This window comes from Hippopotamus amphibius, chromosome 1 (assembly GCF_030028045.1).
Source record: "Hippopotamus amphibius kiboko isolate mHipAmp2 chromosome 1, mHipAmp2.hap2, whole genome shotgun sequence".
Taxonomy (NCBI): Eukaryota; Metazoa; Chordata; class Mammalia; order Artiodactyla; family Hippopotamidae; genus Hippopotamus; species Hippopotamus amphibius.
In genome coordinates this window covers 156351010-156378364 of record NC_080186.1, presented here as the reverse complement: position 1 = coordinate 156378364, position 27355 = coordinate 156351010, and the positions used below count along the sequence as shown (strand labels likewise).

The 27355-nt window shown below is 40.9% G+C and overlaps 1 protein-coding gene across 1 annotated transcript in view; it reads right to left on the bottom strand.

Annotated features, from left to right (window-relative positions):
* The window catches only part of PRELID2 (PRELI domain containing 2), a 63872-nt gene that overhangs the window by 14159 nt on the left and 22358 nt on the right, over nucleotides 1-27355 (bottom strand). The window contains exon 5 of the mRNA XM_057748141.1: nucleotides 16377-16482. Within this exon, the coding sequence (XP_057604124.1) occupies nucleotides 16377-16482 (106 nt within the window). The remainder of the gene's footprint in view (nucleotides 1-16376; nucleotides 16483-27355) is intronic.

Sequence of the window (27355 nt, the reverse complement as noted above, 5' to 3'; positions counted from 1 at the left end):
CATACCACTTCCTTAAAGGGATATGTTTATAGATTTCCTGTTTGTCTTTTTTTCACCTTAGGCATAGTTCTTCCTGCCATCACAAAGTTATTTCTATCTACATCTGGGTGGTTTTAATTTTATAAATTTAGGGGAGGCAGGTGAGACCAAATCACACGCAGTTCTTGGAATAACTGCATAGAGAATAAAAGCACCTCACCACATCTCCAAACCCATTTCATTTTCTATTGGTACCTAGTGAAGCTCCCTCATGTACCCTGGAGAAGCTGGAGGACACACATGTGCACTGGAAGCACTTCTGTTTCAACACAGTATCTGCCAATTAGAGCTCCTTGGTTGACTGCCAAATGCCAACATGGAGAGCCCTTTACTTCCCATGAAAAGCCTTTCAGTGCTAAACATGATCATGGTGTCTTGGGGACAAAACCTGGGGAGGGTGAATGAGGTATCAGGTTACAACTCGGAGCCAGTGTCTAAGTGAACATGAGCGATACAAATACGACGGCTCATCTCCACCCACCTCCTCCACATCACCTGTGGAGTAGCAGAACCATGAGCCCCCACAAGGTTAAGAAGGGATGCTTTTTTTAAGCGTTTAATGTCACAAAATAAACACATGGAGATCAACTCGATGATGGGTGATGACTTAGAGGGCTGGGATAGGGAGGGTGAGAGGGAGTCACGGGAGGCGGGGGATATGGGGATATGTGTATAAATACAGCTGATTCACTTTGGTGTACCTCAAAAGCTGGTACAAGAGTGTCAAGCAATTATATTCCAATAAAGAGCTTAAAAAGAAAAAGGGGCAACCAGAAAAAAAGCTACAACACAGATGTAGAGAACAAACATATGAACACCAAGGTGGCGGGGAGGGGGATGAATCGGGAAACTGGGTTGGGATTGCCATATGTACATTAATATGTATAAAATAGATGACAAGAAAAAACAATATCAAATTGTAAACTTTAAATATATGCAGTTTACTGCATGTCAATTATATCTCAATAAAATTCTTTTTAAAAGGAAAAAAAGAAAAGAAAAAAGCTACGTATAAATCCCTAAAAAAATAAAAATCTCTACATGCAAATAACAATCTAAAGATAAACCACCTGCTCTTTTTTGAGTCAATCATTTGCAAAGGGAAAAACAAATACTGGGTAGCACTTACGGATGCAAAAGTTCTTTAAAATTCCCAGCCCCTATAATAAACTGATGTGGGGAAAGGAGAGACTGAAGAAATGGACGTAATAACATAGTTGATACTTAAAAAAGTTGCTCTAATATTTCACTTGCTAACTAAATGGGACATTATTGGTTAATCCTTAGGCTCATACCCTGTGTACTCTTCAGTCCCAGATATTCGTATGTGGATTAGTAACTCCCATGTGGATCATGTTCTAACTCTACCAGCTGTCTTGAATGTTAACCAATCTAATAAAATTCTTCCCTTCAATAAAAAAAATTCTGGGGCTTATAAAAAAACATATTCACACATCCCTCACTCAGAGAACTGCAAGGGTGGAATTCCTTTTAAATAACCAGGGTTCGGGACTTCCCTGGTGGTACAGTGGTAAAGAATCCAACTGCCAATGCAGGGGAGGACACGGGTTCGATCCCTAGCCCAGGAAGATCCCACATGCTGCAGAGCAACTAAGCCCTTGAGTCACAACTATAACAAAAAATGAATGAATAATAAATAACCAGTGCGGTAAGCAACTCCGGTTCTTGTTCTGAGACTGATGCAAAATCCCCAAGGTGAGGGACAACTGTGATTCACACCTGATTTGGAATTTGGCCAACAAAGGCTCCCTGGGAAATAATTTGTGAGACTGGCTGAAGTGTAAAGGGGTGAGCTGCTGGAAAAGTAAGATTAGGGGGACATGCAGCCTAGTCATCAAGTGTTCAGACTAAGGTCCGACTGCCTGGTGTGAACTCAAGTCCTTCCACTCACTAGCTGTGTGATCTTGGGCAAGTCAACTCACCTCTCTGAGCCTCCTCATCTATAAAAATCATACTTATCACAGATAACTGTTGAGCAAATTGGAGGAGTTAATTAATGTAAGGTACTAAATATGATGCCTGGGGCACTGAAAGTGCTCAACAAAACATTACCTGTTATTGTTACCTTTACTGTTGCCCCTAGGGATGAAAAGACTTTTAAGACTTTTTAAAAGATAATAGAATGGAAATATAAAGTAGTTGTCCTACTAATATTTATTGGGCGCTAACTATGTGCTAGGTGCTGAGGATAAAGTGGTGGGTCCCACTCAGAGGCCTGTTGTTCAGTGAAGGAGACAAAGAATACATTCAGAGAATCATGAAAATACCTACATACCAATGAGATTCAGGGAATCTTTTCTAAGGTAACAATACAAAATACAAAAGGCTATGTATAAAGATGTTTCATGTGGTCTCATTTATAACGGTAGGACTTGGAAAGAACTTCAATGCTCAATACTAAAGAAATGGTAAAATCAATTATTACATAACTACTTAATGAAATATTATGCAGTGATTAAAATGATGGCTTTGAAGTTTATGTAGTTACTGTGAAATGCATTTGTGACAAAATAGTACTTGAAAAAAAGCAAGACATGAAATTGTACTTATACTGTAATTATGACTTTAAAATCTGCATATAAAAGATAAGAAGGAAATATGCCAATTTGGGTTATAATGGAAAGTAACAGTTATCGTTTATGGAGTATTTATTGTATGACAAGGTATTTTAAGCACTTATTTATGCTATTCCCTTTAATTCTCATACTCAGAAGGTAGGTACTATATTCACATTTCACCCGGAGAGAGGTTAGGTTCATATATACCCTCTGAGGGAGGGGACAGAGATTTAAAATCCGGTTGGGTTGACTCCCAAAACAGGCTCATCGTAACCACTAAACATTTGTCTCTCGTGTTGTAATGAAAAGATTAAGTTTTTGCCTATAACCTCCTTGCATTTTTCTTTTTAAATAATAGTAACAACTGATGATTTACTATATGCCAAGTCCTCTCCTAAGCATTTTATGTATGTGACTCATTCACTCCTCACAAGGACTCTCTGATGTAGGTTCCTATATTATCCTCATTTTACAGATAACAAAAATAAGACTCAGAAAATTAAATGGCTTGGCCAAGGTCACACAGCTGGTCAGTACAGGGTATGCTGGCTGCTTTCAAAGAGCACTAGGGCAAAAGAACATAAATGGCTCTGCTGCAAATACAATTTAAAACATTTATGGGCAGGTAATACTTACTCAAAAGCATTTTATATAAAATGTTTCTTAAAATTCTGCTTAAAAACTGGAAGTCTTTTAGGGGGTAGTGCAGCAATTTTTAAAATTATGAAATATTTTGAACACATCAAGAAGTGCAGAGTAGAAAAACTAGTGGGCTTTCACAAACTAGCGGGCTTTTAATGTCTTTAAAAGTAACAAAAGCTACATCTTTACCAAAGGCCAGTGATCGAGAAAATTTTTAATTATAGCCTTTAAATTCTTCTTAAACTGGGTGTCAACATGAAAGGAGTTAACTCTCAAAAACCCACCATTTTCCTTTACCAAGGAAATTCACAGAAAAATAGTTTAGCTAGAATCTAAGGAAGCAAGCTAGACAAAGACTAAGGGGTCAAATCCCAGGCAGCTAATGGAATTCCAAGGAAATTGAAACAGACAGAGAACTGTCACTCCAACAAACCTGAGTTCATGAGATACAAGGCCTCTTTCCTCCTGAACAGGCAGACACCCCAGCCTCTTGCACATCATCTGCTTAGGGCTCTGTCCGGTGCCCCTAGTCCCACAAAGGGTGGGCACACCAACGGGTCCTTCAGCAAGAGCTGAAGTCCTACTGTAGAGTGGGGAGGCAGCATAAGAAACGACCACTGACAGAGGGGTAAGAATGGCCAAGAGGAACAGCTGGACACCTCGGAGAGGTCAAGGGGCATTTAATTAGCATGCTCCAGGGCTTAAGCACACAACTGAAGTTTAACTATTAGATGTACCTTCAAGAAATTAAATTCGCTTTGCAGTTCAAGTTGCTCTACCCAGAAGTCTATATTCATCCTTGGCCTTGTTGGTCAAACTAAGAGCCTTAATCTAGCACCAAGAGCCTAGCTGAATCCAAACCCAATACTACAACAGATTTGATCCACCAAAGATTTGTGACTAAAACGTACTTAGTCCGCACAAGCTGTGGATACAGCCGCTATTTTTCTGGTATTTCAATGCAGCTCAGCCAGAGCTATTTCAGTGTTCGATTCTGTGTCTGACTTAGGTTTATACAAGGTACATGAAGACTGATTTATGGTGGCCACGGATTTCTATTTTCTCATTGTCTCTGAATTTAGCACAACAGAGTATGAGAATGGGCTCAGAAAAGTAACAGATTGGTTGGAAATTCCATCCAGAACAGTGAGGGAAACATGGCTCCCAAATCTCCAAAGATTCCAGTTGGGTGTGAGCGTAAAAAAGCAACAGGAAAGCAAGTACCACAGTGTACACCTCAAGTGTCCACTTCAAGGTCATATGTGTACCAAGCTCTGTATACTGGCTGATGACACTGCGTAAGTAATTTAACCTTTGTGTGCCTCCGTTTCCTCATCTGTAGAATGGAAAACTGGCAATAACAACATCTGTCTTTTAGAGGGTTATTGGGAGACTCTATGTTCATAAGACAGGGAAGGAACTGGCTCCTGGTAAACACTCAGTAAATTACAGTTACCACTATTATTACTGTATCTGGCTTTCTCCAAAATTTCCAGAACAGTCTATGTTTACAGAAGACCTGAACTGAAAACAAGCCAATGTATCTATTACTGGGCACCAATACTCAAAGACATCTAAAGGCTTACAAATCTTTGTATTACACAGGTGTATTTAGCTCATGTGAATAGGATTATAAAATGAAATTGTAACAACCCTACCACATGCTTTCCACCCTTTCTTGCTCATTAGTATTTTTTAAAAGTGTGTTTCTCTGGGCTTCCTAGGTGGTGCAGTGGTTGAGAATCCGCCTGCCAATGCAGGAGACACAGGTTCGATACCTGCTCCAGGAAGATCCCACATACCGCGGAGCACCTAAGCCCGCGCACCACAACTACTGATCCTGAGCTTTGGAGCCCGAGAGCCACAACTGTTGAGCCCATGTGCTGCAACTACTGAAGCCCACGTGCCTAGAGCCCGTGCTCTGCAATGAGAAGCCACGGCAATGAGGAGCCTGCGCACCACAACGAAGAGTAGCCCCCACTCACTGCAACTAAAAAGAAAGCCCGCGCACAGCAAAAAAGACCCAACACAGCCAATAAAATAAATAAATAAATTTAATAAAAATAAAAGCGTGTTTCTGGAACTCCCTGGCAGTCCAGTGGTTAGGACTCCATGCTTTCACTGCCGAGGGCCCAGGTTCAATCCTTGATCAGAGCACTAAGATTCTGCAAACCACGTGGCATGGCCAAAAAGAAAAAAAAAAAAAAAAACGGTAAAAGTGTGTGTCTTACTTTTAAATATTTTATTGCCACCACCTCAATCCTTGATATACCTGTTACGTGAATTATCTCTGATGCTCTTGGACCCCTACTTAGTTTCAACACCTGAATTTTTATGCAGACTACAAGACTATTTGTCAGACAAATTTAAAAATCTTGGTATTTACACACTGGGGGAAAGGAGGGAGGGTTCAAAAAAAAAATCACACAATGTCAGAATTGAAAATGACCTTCTAGCCCAATCCCCAATTTTACAAAAAATGACAATGAAGTTCAGAGCTACTAGTCCAAGCACCATGGCCAGGAGAGTGCAGCCAAGGTAGGGCCAGAGCCCAGATTTCCTGATTCCTGGCCCCTGTGCTCCACAGTGCAGGGATGTGACGTCTGATCACTATGCAAATAATGACACAGTGACTCATCTCAAGCTCAGGAAATCTCTTTCTATCATGTCTTTCTATCATTTCACGAAAGAGCTTAACGTCCCAGGTTTCATCTAGTTTCACAGACGGTAACACCCCAGAATTTCGGCTGGCTGATTTAAGGGATTCCCAAAAGCTTTACCACTGAATAGTCTATCACACCCCTGGTGAATTCAAATGAACTGTCGAGGGATCTTGGATTCCTAAGTCTCACAGTCAAGGTAAAGGCATGGATTTAAACTCTGTGGAAGGAACAAAAACTATCACTGGCAGAATACTCATTTTCACGAAGATGTTTTCACTGCAAAGGTTACATTTCTCGGGACTAAAACTCTAGAGATAAAAGCAGACTGGGATGAGCTGATGGGGGGGGGGATATGCAAGAAGAGGGCGGCTACTATTATTTAACTGATCTAGAAATAAGTTGTTAAAAATCAGAATCCTGGTAATATTCTCACAGCATCTAATGAATAAATATCAAGTAAATCAATCTATTTGAGCACTCAAGAGTGGGATTTAAAAGTATTATCAACAGATCTAAATTGAAAGCTTGGAAGTAAGAGGGAAAAAACATATTTCATCAGTTCTTCAAGTGACTCAAGTAATGCAAAGAATCTTCAGAGAATTCACATAATCAAGCAGGACATATAAGTCTCCAATATATTGTCAGCAAAACATTACACTAGTGTTCTTATGTCATATTTGTGAGTTTATTCTTTTGAATGACAGGTTTATTTGCTCTTCTCCTCTATCTTGGAATTACTATTGGGTTTTGAAACGTCCACTCCTTTTTAGGATAGTGACTACCATGAATGTGTAGACACTGTATAGTCAATTCACAGATAAGGAATTGAGCAGTTAAGGGCAACTAGCCCAAGATAACACAATTAAAACCTTAGAGGAGGGACTTCCTAGGTGGTGCAGCGGCTAAGAATCTGCCTGTCAGTGCAGGGGACACGGGTTTGATCCCAGCTCCAGGAAGCTCCCATATGCTGCAGAGCAACTAAGCCTGTGCGCCACAACTATTGAGCCTGCACTCTAGAGCCCGTGAGCCACAACTACTGAAGCCCACGTGCCTAGAGCCCATGCTCCACAATAAGAGAAGCCACCATAGTGAGAAGCCCACACACCACAATGAAGAGTAGCCCCCCACTTGCCACAACTAGAGAAAGCCCATGTGAAGACACAAGGACCCGACACAGCCAATAAATAAATAAATAAATAAATAAATTTATTTAAAAAAATAAACAAACCTTAGAGGAGGATTGAAGTCATACAACTAGTTAATGACAGAAGCATTAACTTTCACTTTCTTCGGAGTAAGACTCAGAAAACTTGAGGTAACAATTTCATTTCTTCTTCACAACAATCCCATGAGGGTGGACTAATTAGCCCTGCTTTGCTAGTGACAAATGGAAGTCCTAAGAGGTTGTCATTCATTCAAGTCATACAGCAAGAAAGCTGATAATACCCAGAGCCAGCTCGTGGTGGAAGCTACAAATGGGCAGAAATTTTCTGGAAGAAAACTGGTGATGTGCATCAAAGGTCACTAAAATGTGCACACTCAGCCTAGGAAGTGACCAGAAATATACACAAATATTTATATTCATGGATTTGCTACAATATTATCTATAATAGTGAAGAAAATAGAAACCAACAATAAGAGCTATTATGCCAGTGGAATATTATGAAAGCATCAAAAATCATGTTTTCAAGGAATGTGTAATAACACAAAAATATTCACAGTACGCCCATAAACGGCAAGGTCGGGCTAAATAAACAGAAAAATCCCAATTGTTTAAAAAAAAAATTACATATATATACACATGCAAACATAAACAAAGACACATGGAAGGATCTATATCAAAATGTTAAACGTAGATACACTGAGTAATAAAATTATGCATTTAAAAAAATGATTAAAAAAATAATTTTTAAAGAAACAAAACCTTACCCATACTGCTGCTAAAATTTTTGTTTGGATACATATTTAAAAGGCTATTTACTTATAGAAATATACTTCTTATCAGAGAATTTCTCTTAATGCAAATAATTATTTGTTTTTCTATATGCCAGGCATATTTCATATACATGCCCTCACTTAATCCTTAAAAGAACCCTGTGAAAAACTATTATCACTCCATTTTAGAGGGGAGAGAACTGAGGGTCCCAGATGTGAAATGTGACACCTGGGAAATGAGAAAACCAGATCATGTACCAAGGGTCACTTCTCTAAAGCTTCACATTTGTTAAACACACAGGCAAAACCTGTTTCACACTGAATGACCTTTCTAAAGGCAGAACGTACAAAGCTTTTAGTTCAAGAGTTGGCATGTGGAAAACGATTATTAGGATGTCTACAATTTGCTCCAAAATATTTCAGCCTGTGCAGCATAACGTTATGTACGGTGCGTGTGGCAGTTCAAGTTACACACCAGGTAGAAAGTTGCCCTGACGCGGGCTTCGCACTCCAGGTGCTGGCTGTGAGCATTCTCATCAGCACTCTCCCTCAACAGAAACCTCAGTTATCTTCATCAGAAAGCAGCAGAGGCTTTGATAATTAGCATAAGGAATGTCAAAATCGTGAATTTTCACTGGTAAAATTAGCGGCTTGCTAACTAGCATCATGGATATTAGAAATGGACCCTCACTACCTCAATTAGTAGAATTTAAGACATGGGGATTAGCTCAAAATTCTAGACACTCATCCTTGCAATGAGGAGTTAAGACTATTGAGCGAGGCCTTCACCCACAAACTTTAGGGAAGGCACCCATGGTTTATGTCTAAACGGTCCTGTGGCCAGACACTGGGTTGAAGATTCTAGCTGAATCTTGCCTTTGGAATATCATCAGCCCTGCCTTCAGAGAACAAGGCACCCAGGAGGGCAGAGACGTAAACTTACAGAACAGGTAAGCTACTTTGGGCCCACCTGTAAATGATTAACAAAGTGCCTGTATGTGTTTCAGAGCCTTTTTATAACCTGGTAGTGCGATTGTGAGGGTGCAGCTAACCCTCATCGACCATCATCCATTCCCAGTAGGTACCAAAAAGACCTCAACAACTGTACACACAATGTGCAGGCCAGTCTGCTTAGGTCGGTCCTGACACTGCTGCCAGTGCTCCCGACCTCTTGGTATTTATGCCCTTGTGTAATCCCTTCCCTTGACTGGGGGCTACATCTAGGGACTCACTCCTAATGAACAGAACACAGAAAATAAAAGGATGTCACTACTGTGATTAGGAAATAAAAAAACTGCGGCCTTTGCCTTGCCAGCACCCTCCTGCCCTCCCCCTTGCTTTCTGCCATGCTGTGAGACACTGTGTAGAGAGGCCCACGTGGCAAGGAATCAGGGAGGCTGGCAGAATCCTACCAGCAACTGCATGAGGGTTGGGAACTGAATCCTCCCCATCGAGCCTTCCGATGAGATTGCAGCCCCAGCCAACGTCTCGATTACATCCTTGTGAGACTGTGAAGCTGAGAACCCAACTAAGATGTGCCAGACTCCTGACCCACAGAAACTGAGAGACTATAAATGTGTGCAGCTGTAAGCTCTGGAGTGCTGGGGTAGTCTGTTACACAGCACAGATAACTAATACAGTTAGTTTAAAAAAATACGATGCAACAAACAGATTTTTCAAATGCCCATTTGGACTACATATATAGTACCTCAGCATACTATACTATACATATAAAATATACACTGTAAATATATAGTGTATACTGTGTGTGTATATATCCATATATCCATATACACACACATAACATACTACATATATATAGTTTATATAATACATATATATCCAGACTTCCCTGGTGGCGCAGTGGTTAAGAATCCACCTGCCAATGCAGGGGACATGGGTTCGATCCCTAGCCTGGGAAGATCCCACATGCCACGGAGCAACTAAGCCCATGTGCCACAACTACTGAGCCCACGTCACACAACTGAAGCCTGTGCTCCCCAACAAGAGAAGCCACCGCACTGAGAAGCCCGTGCACTGCAACGAAGACCAGCCTCTGCTCACCACAACTAGAGAAAAGTCCACGTGCAGTAATGAAGACCCAAAGCAGCCAATTAATTAATTAATTAATAATAATTATATAATACACACACACACTAGTATATACAAGAACAGTATCTTCTGTCTCAGAGAGTTATCTTCCACTATTAAAATGGATTTTGTAAGGCTCAAATAAGCACACCCCCTAAGGAAGCAGCATATTCAGATCTCTTTAGCTTAACATGTCTAGGCCAGACCTTCTTCAAAATGATGCACAAATTGTTTGACTTGCCTACATTGTTTCAGTGACAAATATTTCACATGCTGTTGAATTCAATTTCTGCTTCAGCCTCCTGATCAACACAATAAGAATAATGATGGAACCAATAATGGGGCCTTGCCAGGAGAGTGGCTGAAATAACAAATTATTTTATCACACGCTGAAAATGTATTTCACAAACTTAAAAAAAAATACCTCTGTGCGAGTGCATAATGAGGGCCCTGCATTTCCGCAGCATTTGTACTCATCCCGAAGTACTCAGACAACTGGACGAAAAAAGAACACTTGCATGACCAGACTGTCATCACCCATGTTATCCCCTGCGCCGCTCCCAGAAAAGTAAAACGTGGGATTTACAAGAACCACATGGGAGTCCACCAAAAAGTTCTTTTGATTTTTGTTTGGAATTTGGGGGGTGGAAGGGGGGTTGGGGAGTCGGGGAGGGGGGGACTGGTGACTGTTTTGTTTTGATTTGGAGAGACGGAGGCAAAAACTACAAAAGATCATTACACCCAATGCAGTATGAAGCATGCTTTCTCACTGGGGACAGTATTGAAACCAGATGACAATTCGTTCATGGGAGTGAAAAATATCTTACACTTTTTATGCATATAGCAAAGATATATAGGGACTTTCTAGGTGGTGCAGTGGTTAAGAATCCACCTGCCAATGCAGGAGACAGGGGTTCAATCCCTGCTCCAGGAAGATCCCATATACCGTGGAGCACCTAAGCCTGTGTGCCACAACTACTGAGCCCATATGCCGCAACTACTGAAGCCCGTGAGCCTAGAACCCATGCTAGGGTTCTAGGGTTCAAGAGACGCCACCACAATGAGAAGCCACAACTATTGAGCCTGTGTGCCACAACTATTGAAGCCTGTATGCCTAGAGCCTGTGCTCCACAACAAGAGAAGCCACCGCAGTGAGGAGCCCTTGCACCACAATGAAGAGTAGCCCCTACTCACTGCAACAGAGAAAGCCCATGTGCAGCAACGAAGACCCAATGCAGGCAATAAATAAATAAATGTATTTATCTATTAAGAAAAAAGATATATAATACAGTGTACAAACACATAAATAGGATATCTATAGTATTAACGTGGGGGCGGGCAATTAGGAAAGAAAAGTCTACAAAGGATCCTTAGTTGGGGGTGATAAAGGAAAAAAGACTTAGCAACACGGGCCTGAGGGATGCCTTCCCAGAATTAGTGAGCACCTGAGAGCCACGCCTGCCCCAGGGAGGAGCCTGATCTCTGTTTCCTGTTCTGAGGATCCCTGAGGTTGGCCCTGAATGGCTGGGTGACTCCCAGCTCTGCTTCACAGTTGCTGACCATTCCCCTAGGCTGCAGAAATGTGGATGAAGCCATACATGTGTCCCAGACTTCCATCAACCCCTGTTTTTCTTCAGATCTTCTTCTGTTTCCTTAGTCAGGTTTTTGACCATGCTTGCTTACCTGGAGGCATATGAATTTGCATGTATTTGCAAAATATGTATTTGACATCCTGCATACTACCTGTCCATGGCACTTTTTCAACACTTCCAACCCATCTTCTGTTGGCCAGCTTTGGTCAAAACTCTCTACCAGAACATGAAATCAGGGCAAAGAGACAGAAACTATGGCAGAGTCAAGAGACAGGTGAGTGCCCCTCAGAATGAAGAAAGCACCCATATGGCATGCTCACTAGTGCCACCTGCCAAGAGTGTCGTATACGAAGCACTCACTCTCCTGAGAAAAATACACAGTAATGGTACAGTGCATTGCTGTCATGGACAAAGATAGACAGCTATCTCAAAAAGAAACCTTTAAGCAGTTTCCTTGAAAAATTAAACACAGAATTACCATATAATCCAGCAAAGAATTGAAAGCAGAGATTTGAACAGATATTTATTCGCTCTTGTTCATGGCAGTAATATTTGTGTCAGAAAGGTCCCCAAACTGTAAGTCACCTCAAGGTGGAGAAGGGAAGAGAGAAAAGCAATTGAATAAGCCCCCAGAGGCACAAAAACACAAGTGACCTCACCTTGGGGATCCATAGCTAGGGCTAAGTTTTAATTTACACACACAAAGATACTTTGTGAGCACCTAGTTTTTCTTTTTCCTGCGGGGGGGGGGGGGGGTGGGGAAGATCCCACCTTCATCACTGTTACCATGGCTGTTCGCCTCAAGCTCTAACCTGCCCTCTTCCTTGAAGAAAGGTAAGTGTTATCCATGTCTTACAGGAAACCACCAGAACAGAAAAACAAGAGGCCACCAGAATTGGTTAGCACCAGCCAAAGCCAAGACAATGGAAAACCTGACCTCCAGGAGACCCCAAGCATCGTTATATGCTCATGGTAACATTAGCGTGCTAAATGACATACCTGACATGTGCCATGACAGGAAGTACTGGACCACAGGAGGAAGGAAAAGAAGTGGCACCTCGGTTGTAGGAAGAACCCTGCCTTTTCCCAGAAAACCAACGCACATGCCCCCCTCCAACCATTACCTTGCCTTTAAAATCTTGCTTGATCGCCTCCCACCTGCAGAAGTTGATTTGCACACTGACTTCCCACTTCTCCATCCTTTGGCCATTGAATAAAGTTTGTGCTGGTTTAACCTCAGCATTGGTTTTGTTATTGGCTGTGCAAATCCAAACGGAAAAAGAACCTTCCCCACTGAGGCAGGGGCTTCAGCTAAGTTAGAGTTCAAGTGGGGGTCCATACGACCTATTCGGTAACATCACCACTGAACAGCCTCCAGTTCTAAAGTAAAAATAAAGTCACCTAAAACACTCTAATGATGATTTCTATAAAAGCCATTGAGGCAAGCTCAGCTGTGAAAGTTTATCAGGAAGTCAGGCTGATACCGGAAAATCACCACTTGGATAAAAGGTAAAAGACACTTAAGCATGAGTGGCTCCTAAAATTGAAAAGCTGACTAATTAAACTAAGCCTCTTTTATTAAAAAAAAAAGTCAGAAAAGGCAAAAGCTAGCAGAAAAAATATACTCTTACTTCTGAGCATAATAATTGGGAATTCAGAGGAATCACTTGGATTACTCACTTTTTTTTTTAATACATCTTTATTGGAGTATAATTGCTTTACAATGTCGTTAGTTTCTGTTGTACAACAAAGTGAATCAGCTATATTTATACTTAAATCCCCACATCCCCTCCCTCTTGAGCCTCCCTCCCACCCTCCCCATATACACTACCAAATGTAAAATAGATAGCTAGTGGGAAACTGCTGCAAAGCACAGGGAAATCAGCTTGGTGCTTTGTGACGACCCAGAGGAATTACTCACTTTAAAAATTTAAAGTCACTTGATTTCCAGATAACAGTCATCAGAAACCAGCTGTGGACCTCACTGTGCATTCTATCTCCTTTTCACTCATTTCCACATAAATGTACTGAGCACTGTCCAAGGTATTACTGTCGGGGGGGGGGGGGGGGGCGGCGGGAGTTGGGGGGTAGACTGGGTATGAGATGAATATAACTGTCTCTCTGCCATCAAGAGCCTAGAACAGAACTACTATGAGACCACACCAGAAGCCTTTAAGGAGTATTTACCCATCCTACCACCCCTTTCCCTGAGAACTGACAACCCAACCCTGATCCACGTAGCTGTGACAGAGGATTAGCCGTATTTATACAACCTGGCTTCTACCCTCCTGGTCATGCTTGACCTAGGGAAGGCCGATGCGAGTCCCTTCCAGAGAATCTGGAAAGGAAGAAATAAGCAGTCTCTGTTGGCCAGAAATCTACACAACAGGTACACCTGGACTGTGGAGGCCCACGTGACACTCTACAGCCTGTGAAGCAGAGAAAGCCAGACTGCAGAGGAAGAGCATACGACAGACGCACAGTCTTATGGACAAGAGCTAAAGAAGGAATACCCCCTGGGTTCCCGGCAGCCCTCAGTTCCAGTGCAGACCGTTCTGAAGCCTGCCAGCCTCACCACCCTTGCAGCTCTATATCACGCGAGCCTAAGGCATGTTCTGCTATGTGCCACCAAAGAGCCCTAATAAACACGCAGGGAGCAGGGCCGCAACACACATTCATCTAATGCACAGCACGGTGCTGAAGAGGCTAGCATTCTGCTTCATTCACCTGAACATACCTTGCACAGTGAGTGGCAAGTGTACGACTTGTGGATAAAAGACAGGGATTTGAGTCCAGGCTCTACCCTTTGCTGGTCCTGTGACCTTGAGTAAATCCATTGAGCCCACACTCACAGTTCCTACCACAAAGCAGGTGCTCGCTACATACCTGCAAAAGGAAGGAACGCGGGCAAGCAGCTGCCCACATGCTGGGTGCACCTCTCTCTTCAAGACACTTCTCATCAATAAAATGGGAATAATAATGTCTGCTTCGCGTATCTCACAGGATCAGAATGTACACAATCACAATATGATTAAAAGTCATTACAAAGGTTCAGAATGAGAAGCAGGTCAAAAAGAGACCCACTTGGGTTAACCAAACAGTATTTATTTATCCAAAGCAAGGGCTGGGAAACTACAGCCCACAGGCCAAACCCAGCCACCACCTGTGTTTGTATGGTCCACGAGATCAGAATGGTTTTTACAAATGAACATTTGCAATCAATGTGATGGTAGCGAACAATAAATTTTAATCCCAACTCAGGTAAACGTTATCCCCCCCAAAAAGAATTCCATTCTTTTAAGAATTCCATGCTTAGCAGACTTGTATTGTAAAAACTATACTCAATTACTATTACTATAATTTTAATTTTGTCAATAAAAAATGTGTGCAAATTTGTTTCTCTCTTGTTACAAGGACCTACTTAGTATCTTGATTTTGCCTCTTGGCCCACAAAGTCTAACATATTTACTATCTGGCTCATTACGGAAAAGAGTTTACCACTTCTAATCTAAACAATGTCCAAGAAGTCAACTCAGTCAGGGACAAAGCAACAAAGTTATTTTTCTCACCAGCACTATTATTTTTACAGTGCAATTCTGCAAAAATGGGGCTTTCTACAAATGCATATTTTTCAATACAGCAGGAAAAACCTGCAATAACGTCTGAGTAAGTGAGAGCGACATCAGAACTTCCAGAAGCTCAACGACCCCCTTCAAGCCCAGGCTTACACAGGCAGGGCCAGTCTGGCTATGTGCTCAACTAGGGTCAGGAACATCCTTAACCTTGACAGTATGTCTATGGAGTACAGCACCAATTACTCATTCATCACCCTCAGCCTCCCAGACTAACATGTGGTGGTCCCAGTTCATTCCTGAACCTAGATCCACAACACGAAAACAAAGGTCCGTCACCCAGCAACTCTCTAGGGTCATAACGATAGTTCTTTAGACCAGCCATTAAGCCTGTCCCACAAAACAAGACGAGGTAACACATGCATCGGACCTGAGTAAACTCTGGAAATAAGTGATTATGCTCGTCAGCATAATTAATAACAATCATAATGACAAATAATTTTTAAATTTGATAAATTAAATAATCATACAATAATTTTAAAACGTTTTGGAACACCTGCAATAGGCATATAAAGGTGCATAAGAAATGGACTTTCCTAGGCAAGAAAATAGGACCTATCAATCTCATATGTAATGCTATCTAAGAGAGATGAAAAAAAGAATAGCTTTACTTAACTTAAACTGGTAACAAAGGACATTAGAACCCAAGGTGGCCTCCAAATAACATTGATGGAAGCCTAAGCTCCCACAAGTGCAGAGCTTGAAAACCACAATAAAAGACAATCAGGAGCTCCAGAGCTCTGTGTCTTCTTCATCCACAATATCAGGACAATAATAACAGCTATTTCCAAGGTTTGTGAGTATTACATGAGTTAATGATTAAGAATTCTTTTTAGTGAGTAGCACATGGCAAGCACTTCATAAATTTTAGCTATCATATTTTTTACTAGTTTTCATATTGTATATAGTGCAAATATAATTATTCATTCTGATTATTTCTCTTCATTAGACTGTAAGTATTCCCATATCATCACATATTCTTCACTGGCATATTTTTAATTTAATGAGTCACAAACGGCACTTTGGTTTTACTCTGATTTGGATTTATGTAATAATTAGTGAGGATAATTATCTTCACATATATTTGTTTATTAACTGTGTTTTTTTCTTGTTTTGTCAGTTTATGAGCCTTATTCAAGAACCCAATGAAAATCTCCATGGTTTCTTAAAATTAATGTTAGTTCAAAGTGAAAAGAAGCTTACCTTCTGGGCACCCTGTCTTAAAAATGTTCTGGCAAAAGTTTCCAAAACACAGTTGAGAAAACCAGCCCCTGTGATTGAAATCCTGCCTTTCTGAATGAACTCTGTCCTGCGAAAAATAAAAATATACATCTTTGTAACACAACATTGTAAAGCAACTATACTCCAATAAAAATTAAAAAAAAAATATATATATATATATATACACACACACATATACATCTTCGGTGTCAGTCCACATTTGAATATTTATATTACAAGGATTTCCAACAGCATAATTACCACTTATAATCAACATAAAATAATATCCATAATAATTCAATAATTGCCTGTTACAACAAAAGATTTTATTAAAAGGAGACTTCCAATTTATATAAGCAACGTATTACATTCAAGACTATTCATATTTCAAGTTGCTAACTATATAAAGACTCTTCATTTCAAGTTGTTAAGAAAGTAGATTTTAAAAGTTTTCACCCCACACACAAAAATTGTTATGTGAGGTAATGGACGTGCTAGCTAACCTTACTGTGATAATTATTTTGCAATATATACATATATCAAATCATTACACTGTACATCTTAAACTTAATATTACATGCCAATTACATCTCAATAAAGCTGGAAAGGAGAAAATACATGAATGCATTATTCTGACTATAAAAGAATTTTTATTTATACCTAACAAATAATTCAATGATCAAACTGTGATAGGACAGTCAACGAGCTTTAAGAATCTCTACTTGACCCACAATAAATTTAACTGATTCTAAGTAAATATATATATATACACACACTCATTCCATGCTACAAAATGTCTTCTTAAAATTGAGTCTGAGATAAAAATCAGCTGTATGACCTCACATAAATTACTTAGATTCTCTTAACTCAGTTTCCTTCCATGTAAATTGGGAATAATTATAGTATCTTCCTTTTGCAACTAGTGTCAGAAGTAAATGAATTAATACATAGAACAGGAACACGAACAGTTCCTGACAAACAGTAAGGAACTTATTCAATGTTAGCCACCGTTGCTAAAGACAGTCAGACAGAGACAGGAAAGAAGCCTGGAATGACTTCTTTAATCCCTGATTAGAAAAGAATGTGAGACACATGATATGTGTCACTAACCTGTTTAAAGTTCTACCAATATTAATTATCTCCATTTCATTAAACAAAGATTCCAATAACACTTGAGAGCGATGGCAGAAAGATGGCAGAATCGGAAGCCCCAGGCCCTCATTCTCTCACAGAGACCCCAACCTAACAACAATATACGGGCCAAGTTGCCTCTGTGAGACGTCCATAAGCCAGTTAAGAGACTGCAACACCCCAGGCGAGCACAAAGCCAAGCACAGCCACGTCAAAGTGAATAAGAATGTTTGTCACATTTTCCTGCCATAGCCCCCCTCCACCCAGCACAGTGCAGCACAATCAGAAGAAAACTCCCAACTCCTGTCTTCTCCTTTGGGAGGAAAGAAAAGAGTGGAATGTACAGCTAACATTCTGGCTTTATGGGGGTTGGGGGGTGCTGTCCAAGGAACTAGTTTCTGTCTTCCTTGATTCAGAATGCTGAAAGGAATAGCAGCATACTTTGGATGTCTGGGGGCTATTAATAACAAAGGCAAGCATGGTGACTTATGACAGCACCAGAGAATCTGCAGCACCACAGACAGACACCAGGGAGAGCAAGAGAATATGAGCTCTTGATAACAGGGGCAGACCTTCTTCTAATGGGAACTCACACACACAAGCCCCCAAATGAAACATCCTCAGAAAAGATATGAGGGCCCCCCAAAATCTCTACCCAGGCTGATGCATGAAGGTCTTTCCCTGAACAGAGCCAGACCGCAGAGGTCTTTGGCTATCTTTTCAAATGCCCAAGTCTCAACAAAAGATCACAAAGTAAACAAAGAAACGAGGAAACAAGGCCCAACCAAAATAACAAAATAAATCTCTGGAAGCCAATCCTAAAGAAATAGAAATCTATGAATTATCTGACAAAGAATTCAAAATAACCACCTTAAAGAAGGAGCTAAAAGAGAACAGAGGTAGACAAGTAAATGAAATCAGGAAAATGAGACATGAACAAAATGAGAATATCAACAAAGAGATAGAAACTAGTTTAAAAAATTCAGAAATTCAGGAGCTGAAGAATAAAATATTTGAATTGAAAAATTCACTAGAAGAGTTAAACACCAGATGTGATCAAGCAGCAGAAAGAATCAGTGAACTTGAAGACAAGTCATTTGAAGTTACTGAGTCAGAGGAGAATGAAAAAGGAAAAAGAAAAAAGAAGGAAGAAAAGTGAAGATGGCCTAATGGACTTATAGGACATCATCAAGTGGGTCAATGTATACATGGGAGAGCCAGTAGGAGAGGAGAGGGAGAAAGGAGCAAAGAGCTTATCTGAAGAAACAATGGCAGAAAACTTGCCAAATTTGAGGAAGAAAATGGACATTCAAATTCAAGAAGCTCAACGATGCCAAAAATGATAAATCCTAAAGAGACCCACGTCAAGACTTTTATTTATTACTTCTATTACTTTTTTATTACTTTATTACTTTTATTTATTCCACAACAACAAAAAACTTCCCCTACCTTCTTATATCTCTAAGGAAAGGAAACGGGAGCCAAATCTCCCATAGGTGTACTTGGGTGTATTTGTACATGTGTATATGAGCACATTCACTAACACTAAGAAATATATTGAGAAAACTATGAAATCAAAAAGCTGTGATTTTGGTAAAAATAGTTAGTATAACCTCTTAATTAGACTTTCTCTCTAATTCTCCAATAGCAGTAGCCTCTACATTTAGATCATACACACAGTAAAAGGAAGCCTTCAGAACACGTCTCTCCCTCGCTCTTCCTCTCCCTCCCCCTCCCTCCTCCTCTCCTCTCCGCTCTCTGTCTCTCTCTCTCTCTCTCTCCCCCCTCTCCCTCCCTCTCTCTCACACACACACTACACAGAGTTATCCTAGCCAATCTGGGACATAAATAGTCTAGGCAAATAGTCAGTCTAAGCAAAGCAGCTTCCACCTCTTAGATTTAAGCCTATTTTAAATGATTTGCTCATGTAAAACTATATCCTGGTGACACTAATCTTTCCTGTCTTTGTTCCAGATTAGTCAGAGTAGATATTTTACAGTGATTTTAATACTTAAAAATGAAAAGTTGATCAGTCCTACACTCTTAGGAGAAACGCACTCTTCAGTCTGCAAGAAAATGTAGGTGAGGGATTAATAAAAGTCTCACTTATATCATATTCTAACCAATATTTTTTTCCACCACTTTTGGGAGAAGTAAGTGCTCAGAAAAGCACTCTCAGGCTTGACCCACATATCAGAGAATAGCAGGGCAGTAAAGCAGGGTCATGCCCTTGCCATCAATGAGATGAGAGTTTATCCTATTATATTTTAAGACTGCCAGAGAAGGAACTGCTGTACTTTCTCTCAATAACTCATTGACAAAGCACATCAGACATTTTCTTCTTAATACACGTAGCTAACCTAAATCCCTCATGCTAGATAAGCCTCCATTTAAGTTCCTGCGCAAAACACGGCAGCTTAAACAACAATTTATGGTTTAATTTCAGCTTTTTTAAAAAAAGAAAGAGAAAAGGATGGATGGGTGGATGGATGGACGGACAGACAGACAGACGGACGGACAGACATATGGACAGAGCTGAAATATGAACAGACTCTCTGGGCATTAGAATTATAGGTATTATTTATTTACTTTGTTCTTTTTACTAATTTTATATAATAAAGATGTATTACTTGGCAATCGCAAAAAAAAATCACTAATAAGTCCTTGATCCTTTTTATATAAATAAAAAGTAATTCTTTAAAAGGCTCTGTGCTTTTTCAGCAAAGATACTTGCTAACTTCGGATTTATCCTTCATTTAAAGTCTCAGTAAATCATGTCTTGACTTTCCTTTTCCCGCACTGTGTAACTCCAGTTCTTTGTGCCTTTTGACTTAAGACTTTCTCCTGCCTCCAAGCCTTAAGTGTCTGACGTTTCACTCAAGAGATATAAAGATGATTCAAGTTTTCCTACACCTGGTCTTATTTCTGTTAAGCCTAAAGGAATGACTGCATCCATTTATGATGTTATATACTCAGGGTCACACTTATTCTTCAAAAAAGTGTAGAGTAACAACGTGGATTGTGTATCAGACAGTGTACTATGTTCTGAGGTTGTTACTCTTAACATGTTTTCTCTCTTTTACACATGAGGACACTGTGGCAAAGATAAGTTAAATAACTTGCCTGAGATCATAGCTTGATGTCATGCAGATTCATATCTACCATCTCAAAACCCTAGTCCTGCTCCTATCTCAGTGAAGGAGAAAACCATCATCCTAGTCTATGAGATTAGAAATCTCAGCAGCAGGTTATATGGTTCTTTTTCTACTCAATCCAAACATTCACTCAGTCCCTGGATTGTGTTTATTTTACATCTAACGCCCCTCAACAGTCCATGTCGTTCTCTCTCTTGCTGCTGCTACTGCCTGGGTTTAGCACAGCACTCTCGCTCCAGGACCAACACAACTGCTTCCCAATGGGGTCCTTGCCTCCAGTGTGGGCTCCCCATAATCCACACTGCCCTGTCAGCTTCCTAAGCACACTCTGATCTTGTCACTGTTCACTAAGGCACAGGGAATAAAACCTGCATATTCAGTGGAGATTCATCCATCCTGTTGCAGGAAGCTGTTGTTTTCACTGCTGCATACTATTCTAGGGCTTGAAAATACTCCAAATTATTTATCCATTCTACTGAAGATGGATATTTAATATGGACTCAGTCTGGGGCTACTAACAGTTCTGTAAAAGAAACATTTATAATGCATCCAGCTACAAGCATGCACGTGTGAACGAATGTCTCTAGAGTGTCTAGTGGTCAAAGATCTGGGTCACAGGACATGCACAGTTTCAACTTTTAAAAAATGCCAGGACTTCCCTGGTGGTTCAGTGGTTAAGACTCCATGCATTCACTGCAGGGGGCATGAGTTCAATCACTGGTCGGGGAACTAAGATCCAGCATACTGTGCAGTGCAGCCAAATGGAAAAAAAGAAAAAAGAAAAAGAAAAAAGACGGGGAAAAAATGCCAAATGTTTTTCTAAATAGTGGTACCTATATTTTTTTCTTCATTGCATCATTTCCAATTGCAATGACTAGCACATGGTAGGAAATCAATAATGTGTTAGGAACAGAAGGATGGAGAGGAGGAGGAATGGTAGGGAAGAGGTAGGGAAGAAGCAAAAAAAGAGGAGAAATGCTTTGGTCGGGGAAATTGAACCAAATGTCTCAGGAGTTCACTTGCTGGTATCAGAAGGGGGCAGCCTTCACCTGGCTGAGAGATAAGCAGAGTCTCTGGAAACATGTTCAAAGAGGCTCACTCACTCACATGGTGCCTATATATGAGTCACATCTATCGCTCTGTCCACGGGCAGACAGAGTTCAACACAGAACACAATGGAATCATGACAAGAGGCCACAGCTCAAAGCTAGGAATGCCTCTGTGAAAGTGAATGGCAGTTTATACCATCAGTCTTTTTTTAAGTGACTTTGGGGTCACTTAAAAAATGTGTTTCCATCTGAATGGGGAAATAAAAAAGTTCAGAGGAAATATGGATCAGGAATTAATCCCTAGAGCACGCAGCCACCAACTCAGAATCCTCAAAACGGCAGTTTCCAGGAAAGCAAAGGTCTGAATGAGATCCTGTCCCTGAATTATTGACTGGTTGGGTCTGGCAAATCTTGCCTAATTGTTTTCACAATGAGAATTTAATTAAAGTGCCTTTGAGGAGGAAAAAAGTTTCCACAGATATGCTTGATGTGAAGACATCTCAGTTCTAATCAGGATGTTTCTGGCATTCTCCTGTAATCACACAGAGCAGTGGCCCAAGGGACAGGCCGGATCTGCCCAACTCCCTGGGCCCAGCACGGCTGCAGGGACCGGCCCGCCTTAGCATGTGCTGCGCCGCCCAAGACACACGGCCCCTCCCCCCATCTCACCAAACGCACCTGCAGAACTGTGCTTCCTCAGAGACCCCGTTCAATGTATAGGGTCCTCAACAAGCACTAAGCACTGTTTAGCCTTAACGTGAACGCACATAATTATATATGTGTCTCTTATATTTTATATATTTGTATTAAATATATATATATTTTACAGGACATGATTTAGGCATGTGGTTCCTGAAGTCAGATGGCTTGGACTCACATCTCCTCTCTAACACGGAATAGGGACCCACCCGTGTAGGCACGTCTCCTCTGCAAAATGGGCTTAATCATACCTACCCGAATGTTGTTCCAAAGGTGAATAAGGTTCTACGCGTAAAGCACTCAGGGATGGGGAAGCATTTGATACCTGTTAGTTAATCACACTAACACTGGTAGAAACAGCTATTCACTACCACCACCATTATGATTCCCACTTGCAGAAAGAGGAGCACAGTGTCTGAGACGTTAAATGCCTGCAGTACAAATCCAGCTCCAGTAATCTCCAAAGTATTTCCACATCACCAGCACCTAGGTGGCACTCAATCCCCATAGACTGCTTGGCAAGGAGCCCTCTCCCCATGCTGGCACTCAAGGCCCTCAGAGTTCCGGGACCCTCCGTTTTTCCAGCCTTCCCTCCCTCCCTGCTATCACACGTCACACGCTCAGCACAGCGGCCACGGAAACCAAACACCCCGCTGGCCTCTACGACCTCCACTCCTAAAGCCCTTCCCCTCTGAGAAGCTCTCCTTTAATCCACCCCGCAAACCAATGGGTTGCTGCCGAAATGATTAGCCAGGAGCAGGAACAGGAAGTAAGTAAACGGTGGATCTCGGGAGCCCGGCAGCCTAAGGCAGGTATATATTATCAGGCGGGATGGCTCTGTCTCTTAAAACATAGCATTAATTCTCATGACCTATCTTATCAATAGCCTATTGTGGAGAAGTACTGTATTAAGTCTTGTATATACACATTTCAGTTAATTCTCACCATCTATCTTAGGAGGTAGATAATATCAACCTCATTTTACAGATGAAAAAACTGAGGTTCAGAGTGGCAAATTTGCTAAGGTCACATAAAAGTAAGTGGCACGGTCACTTTTTGAGTCCACACAGTTAACATCAGCTCCCATGTCCCTTCCCACAATCCTGCCACCTATAACAGTGCCTATTCAGTGCAAGCTTACTGGCATCCTGAGTGATGGGCAAAGCTTCAAAATACACCAGTTTGTGAACCAGTCCAATTGGAGCCTTGTCTTGGTGTATCAGGTCCACCAGTGCGTGCATCCCACTCAGGCTGGCTTCAAGGATGTGTGATCTACGGGGTGGCACAGGGCTCAGCTATCAGAAGGGCTACGCCCTTCGCTGAATGCTTTGCTGTCACTATTTCTAAGCTCTTAACTATTTTTTAACCCCGCATTTTCATTTTGCACTGGCTCCTGCAAATTATGTAGCTGTTCCTGATCCCATTACAAATATAGGTCCATGCAACACTGCCAACTGCCAGGTCCCTGGGAAGTTTTCTGAGATGCTTACGAATACATACTTCAGTTCAGCAATACCTAATAAAAGCCTCAAACACGTGCAAATCCTTGGAACCATAACATCTATCTCTGACAATGGGTTCTGAGCAAAAAATCTTAGATGAGGGCACAGACCAACCTACAAAGATACTCATCACATCACTATCTATGAGAGCAAATAATGGCAAGTAATGCAATGCCCGATAATTAAATACACTAGAATAACTTTACCCAATAAATACATCTGAACAGCCATTTTAAAAAATCATTTTAAAATGACACATTTACACACAGGACCCTTGGCGGCAGCTTTTTTTTTTTTTTTTTTTTCATCTCTGCTTAGCTACCAAAACCAGCCTTGATTAGAAAGATGGTGACCAAGCTCCCAGGTGTTGATCCTCAACCTGATGGAGGAGGCAGACCCTTAGACTAGGTGGACTGTCATCAGGTTCCTGGCTACTGTCCCAAGACCTTTAGGTTGCTCTGCATAATATCAATTCTTGGTTGATAAAACATTGTAATTTTTAATACCCAAACTTTTTATTTATTAGAGATGGATAGAGGAAAGAGAGGAGAAGAGGGAGGGGAGGGAAGGGGAGAGGAGGGGAGGGGAGAAAGAAAAAAGAAAGAAAGGAAAGAAAGAAAGGAAGAAAGGAAGGAAGGAAGGAAGAAAAAGAAAGAAAGGGAAAGAGAGAAAGAGAGAAAAAGAAAGAAAGGGAAAGAAAGAAAGAAAGAAAGAAAGAAAGAAAGAAAGAAAGAAAGAAAGAAAGAGAAAGAAAAGAAAGAAAGAAAGAAAGAAAGAAAGAAAGAAAGAAAGAAAGAAAGAAAGAAAAAGAAAAAAGAAAAGAAAGAAGGAAGAAAGAGAGAAAGGGAGAAAGAGAGAAAGAAAGGGAGGAAGGAAAAAGAAAAGGAAAGAAAAGAAAAGAAAAAGAGGGAGGGAGGAAGAAAGGAAGGGAATTAAACTGGCATCTCTGCTCCATAACAGATTCCAGAGGAGCTTTTCCGAATTTTGCTAAACTTTCCAGCAGGGTGTTTCTGCCAAAAAGTGTTCACTGTTTGCTGGAGAGCCAGATTATCAACTCGTCATGCTTTATGAGATAAACAGGAATTTTGCACAAAACAGAACTCCAAAAGGGGTGCCAGATGTATGTCTGCTTTCCACTGGAACCACAGGACACTGACTAGTTATCAAGGGTTCCCAAATCTGGAGGCTCAACAGATTCACCTGGAAAACCTTAAATATATTGATTCCCAGGAGCCAGCCCAAGCTGACAAAACTAGAATCACCACAATGAATCCACACATTTAAACTTCCCCCAACCCTGCACTAATACACAACTGAAAACCAAAGGGCAAAGGAGGACAGGAGAGGAAAAAAAAAATCAATAGGCATTCACTAAGATATTTCAAAAGCTCTTACTTGTAAATGGCACAGAATGCTCTCTTAGCTAGGCATCATTGTTTCCAGTTCAATCATCACCTCCATTTTCAATAAAACAGCTTACTCCACTTGTCAAAGTTAGTGCCTATAAGGAACCACAGCACTTTGAAAACAGCATTTATTCACCATTAGATCCAATAACAGCCTACTTTATCTAGTGCTTTATACTCTCCAAGTGTGGGGCATTCCCATCTATTATCTTATTAAATTGCCACATCACTCTGTGAGGGCGCTCAGGCCAGCTTTATCACTTTGCCCAGAGGCCAACGGCACGTAAGTGACCAAGCAGCAAAAACCAGCAGAAAAGTATCCACATTACTAGGTTCAAGATTCCCTGTAGGACTTCCCTGGTGGCACAGTGGCTGAAAGTCCACCTGCCAATGAAGGGGACACAAGTTCGAGCCCTGGTCCAGGAAGATCCCACATGCTGCGGAGCAACTAAGCCCGTGGGCCACGACTACTGAGCCTGTGCTCTAGAGCCCATGAGCCACAACTACTGTGCCCATGTGCTACAACTACTGAAGCCCGTGCGCCTAGAGCCCATGCTCTGCAACAAGAGAAGCCACTGCAATGAGAAGCCCGTGCACCGCAATGAAGACCCAACACGGCCAATAAATAAATGAATAAATAATTTAAAAAAAAATGATTCCCTCCACATTGAATTTCCTACCAAGCCCTATCAGACTTCCCCAATCTGCACGGGCCCCTCCTGCAAGCTTCCTCCCTTTTCATTTCCCTTCTCACGTCCCCTTTTCAGCTCATAAGAAACATTATCTGCCATTCATTCAACAAACACAGAGCCTCCTCTGTGAACCCAGCACTGTGCCAGATGTAGAGGTGCAGCAGGATGGAAAAGCACAGAAGAACCTGATTAGATGGACACAAATGTAGCTTTTGTAGGGCAGTCTTACTGAGTGAAAAGTAAGGCTCCTGCCCAATGCCATATTTACAGAAAAGGCCTTGTTGCTCTGTGTTCTATAACTGGCAGTGTGCTCTGCTGTCTCGTCACCCACTGGTACACGGGAAATCAAGGTCAACGTAAGCACAAGGCATCCTGTTTGGGGATGAATACAGTGGTTTTTATTCTGGCTATTAGATAACAACATCCTCAAGTCCTTTATCTTTATGATAGAGGCTTAGAAATAATTCCTAAGTAAAGCTGACAAAGCCAGAGTATTTTAATATCTCAGTGAAAACAAGTTTGGAAGTCAACTAAAAAGACCACTGCCAAACACACAGAAGTCACCAAACTGTCAAATTAGCTCCTAGGGAAAAAAAATACATCAGAGTAGGGAAAAAACAGATACACAACGAAAAATGCCCAACAATTAGTCCCTCGAAACATGAAATTATACTGCTTGTGAATTGCCAAATGAATACTTGACACTTGAGATGTTGTAATGCAGAAATTGAAAAATTAAAAATGTTATACACAGGATTTATCAGAATGACGAATATTCATATGATAACTTCAATAATAACAAAAACTTACTGAACTAAGAACAGCTGTTCATCCTAGTCATTTAATCTGTGTGTAAAGTTTGATTTTGGCTTTTTTGTTTCTTTTACTGTATTCCAGGAGGGATTTTTTTTGATATTTTGTAAATGTTGAGTCAACATAACCAATGTTATTAACACACATTCTACTAGGCTGAACATTTCCAAATCTCAGAAATAAGATCTGCAAGCAACTACAGATAAGCAGAAGCTCTTAGACACGGAAAGGTGAAGACACGGGCCATCAAGATGCTTAAGCTGAGTATGGGATTATGGTCTTGTCTCTCAAAAGCAAAAGAAACCCAGCTCTGCACCACCATGAACAGCGTGAGTCTCCACTGACAGTGATATCTTAAATCCTGCTTCAAGATCACAGAAAAGCTTTTATTGACCACCAAAACACACATAGTTATGGTGAAAGGGCAAAGCCCAAGAAAATAATTTTACAAGATGATTATCTTTTATTACATTACATGGATAAGGTCAATGTTATTAAAACCAAATCAAGTGCA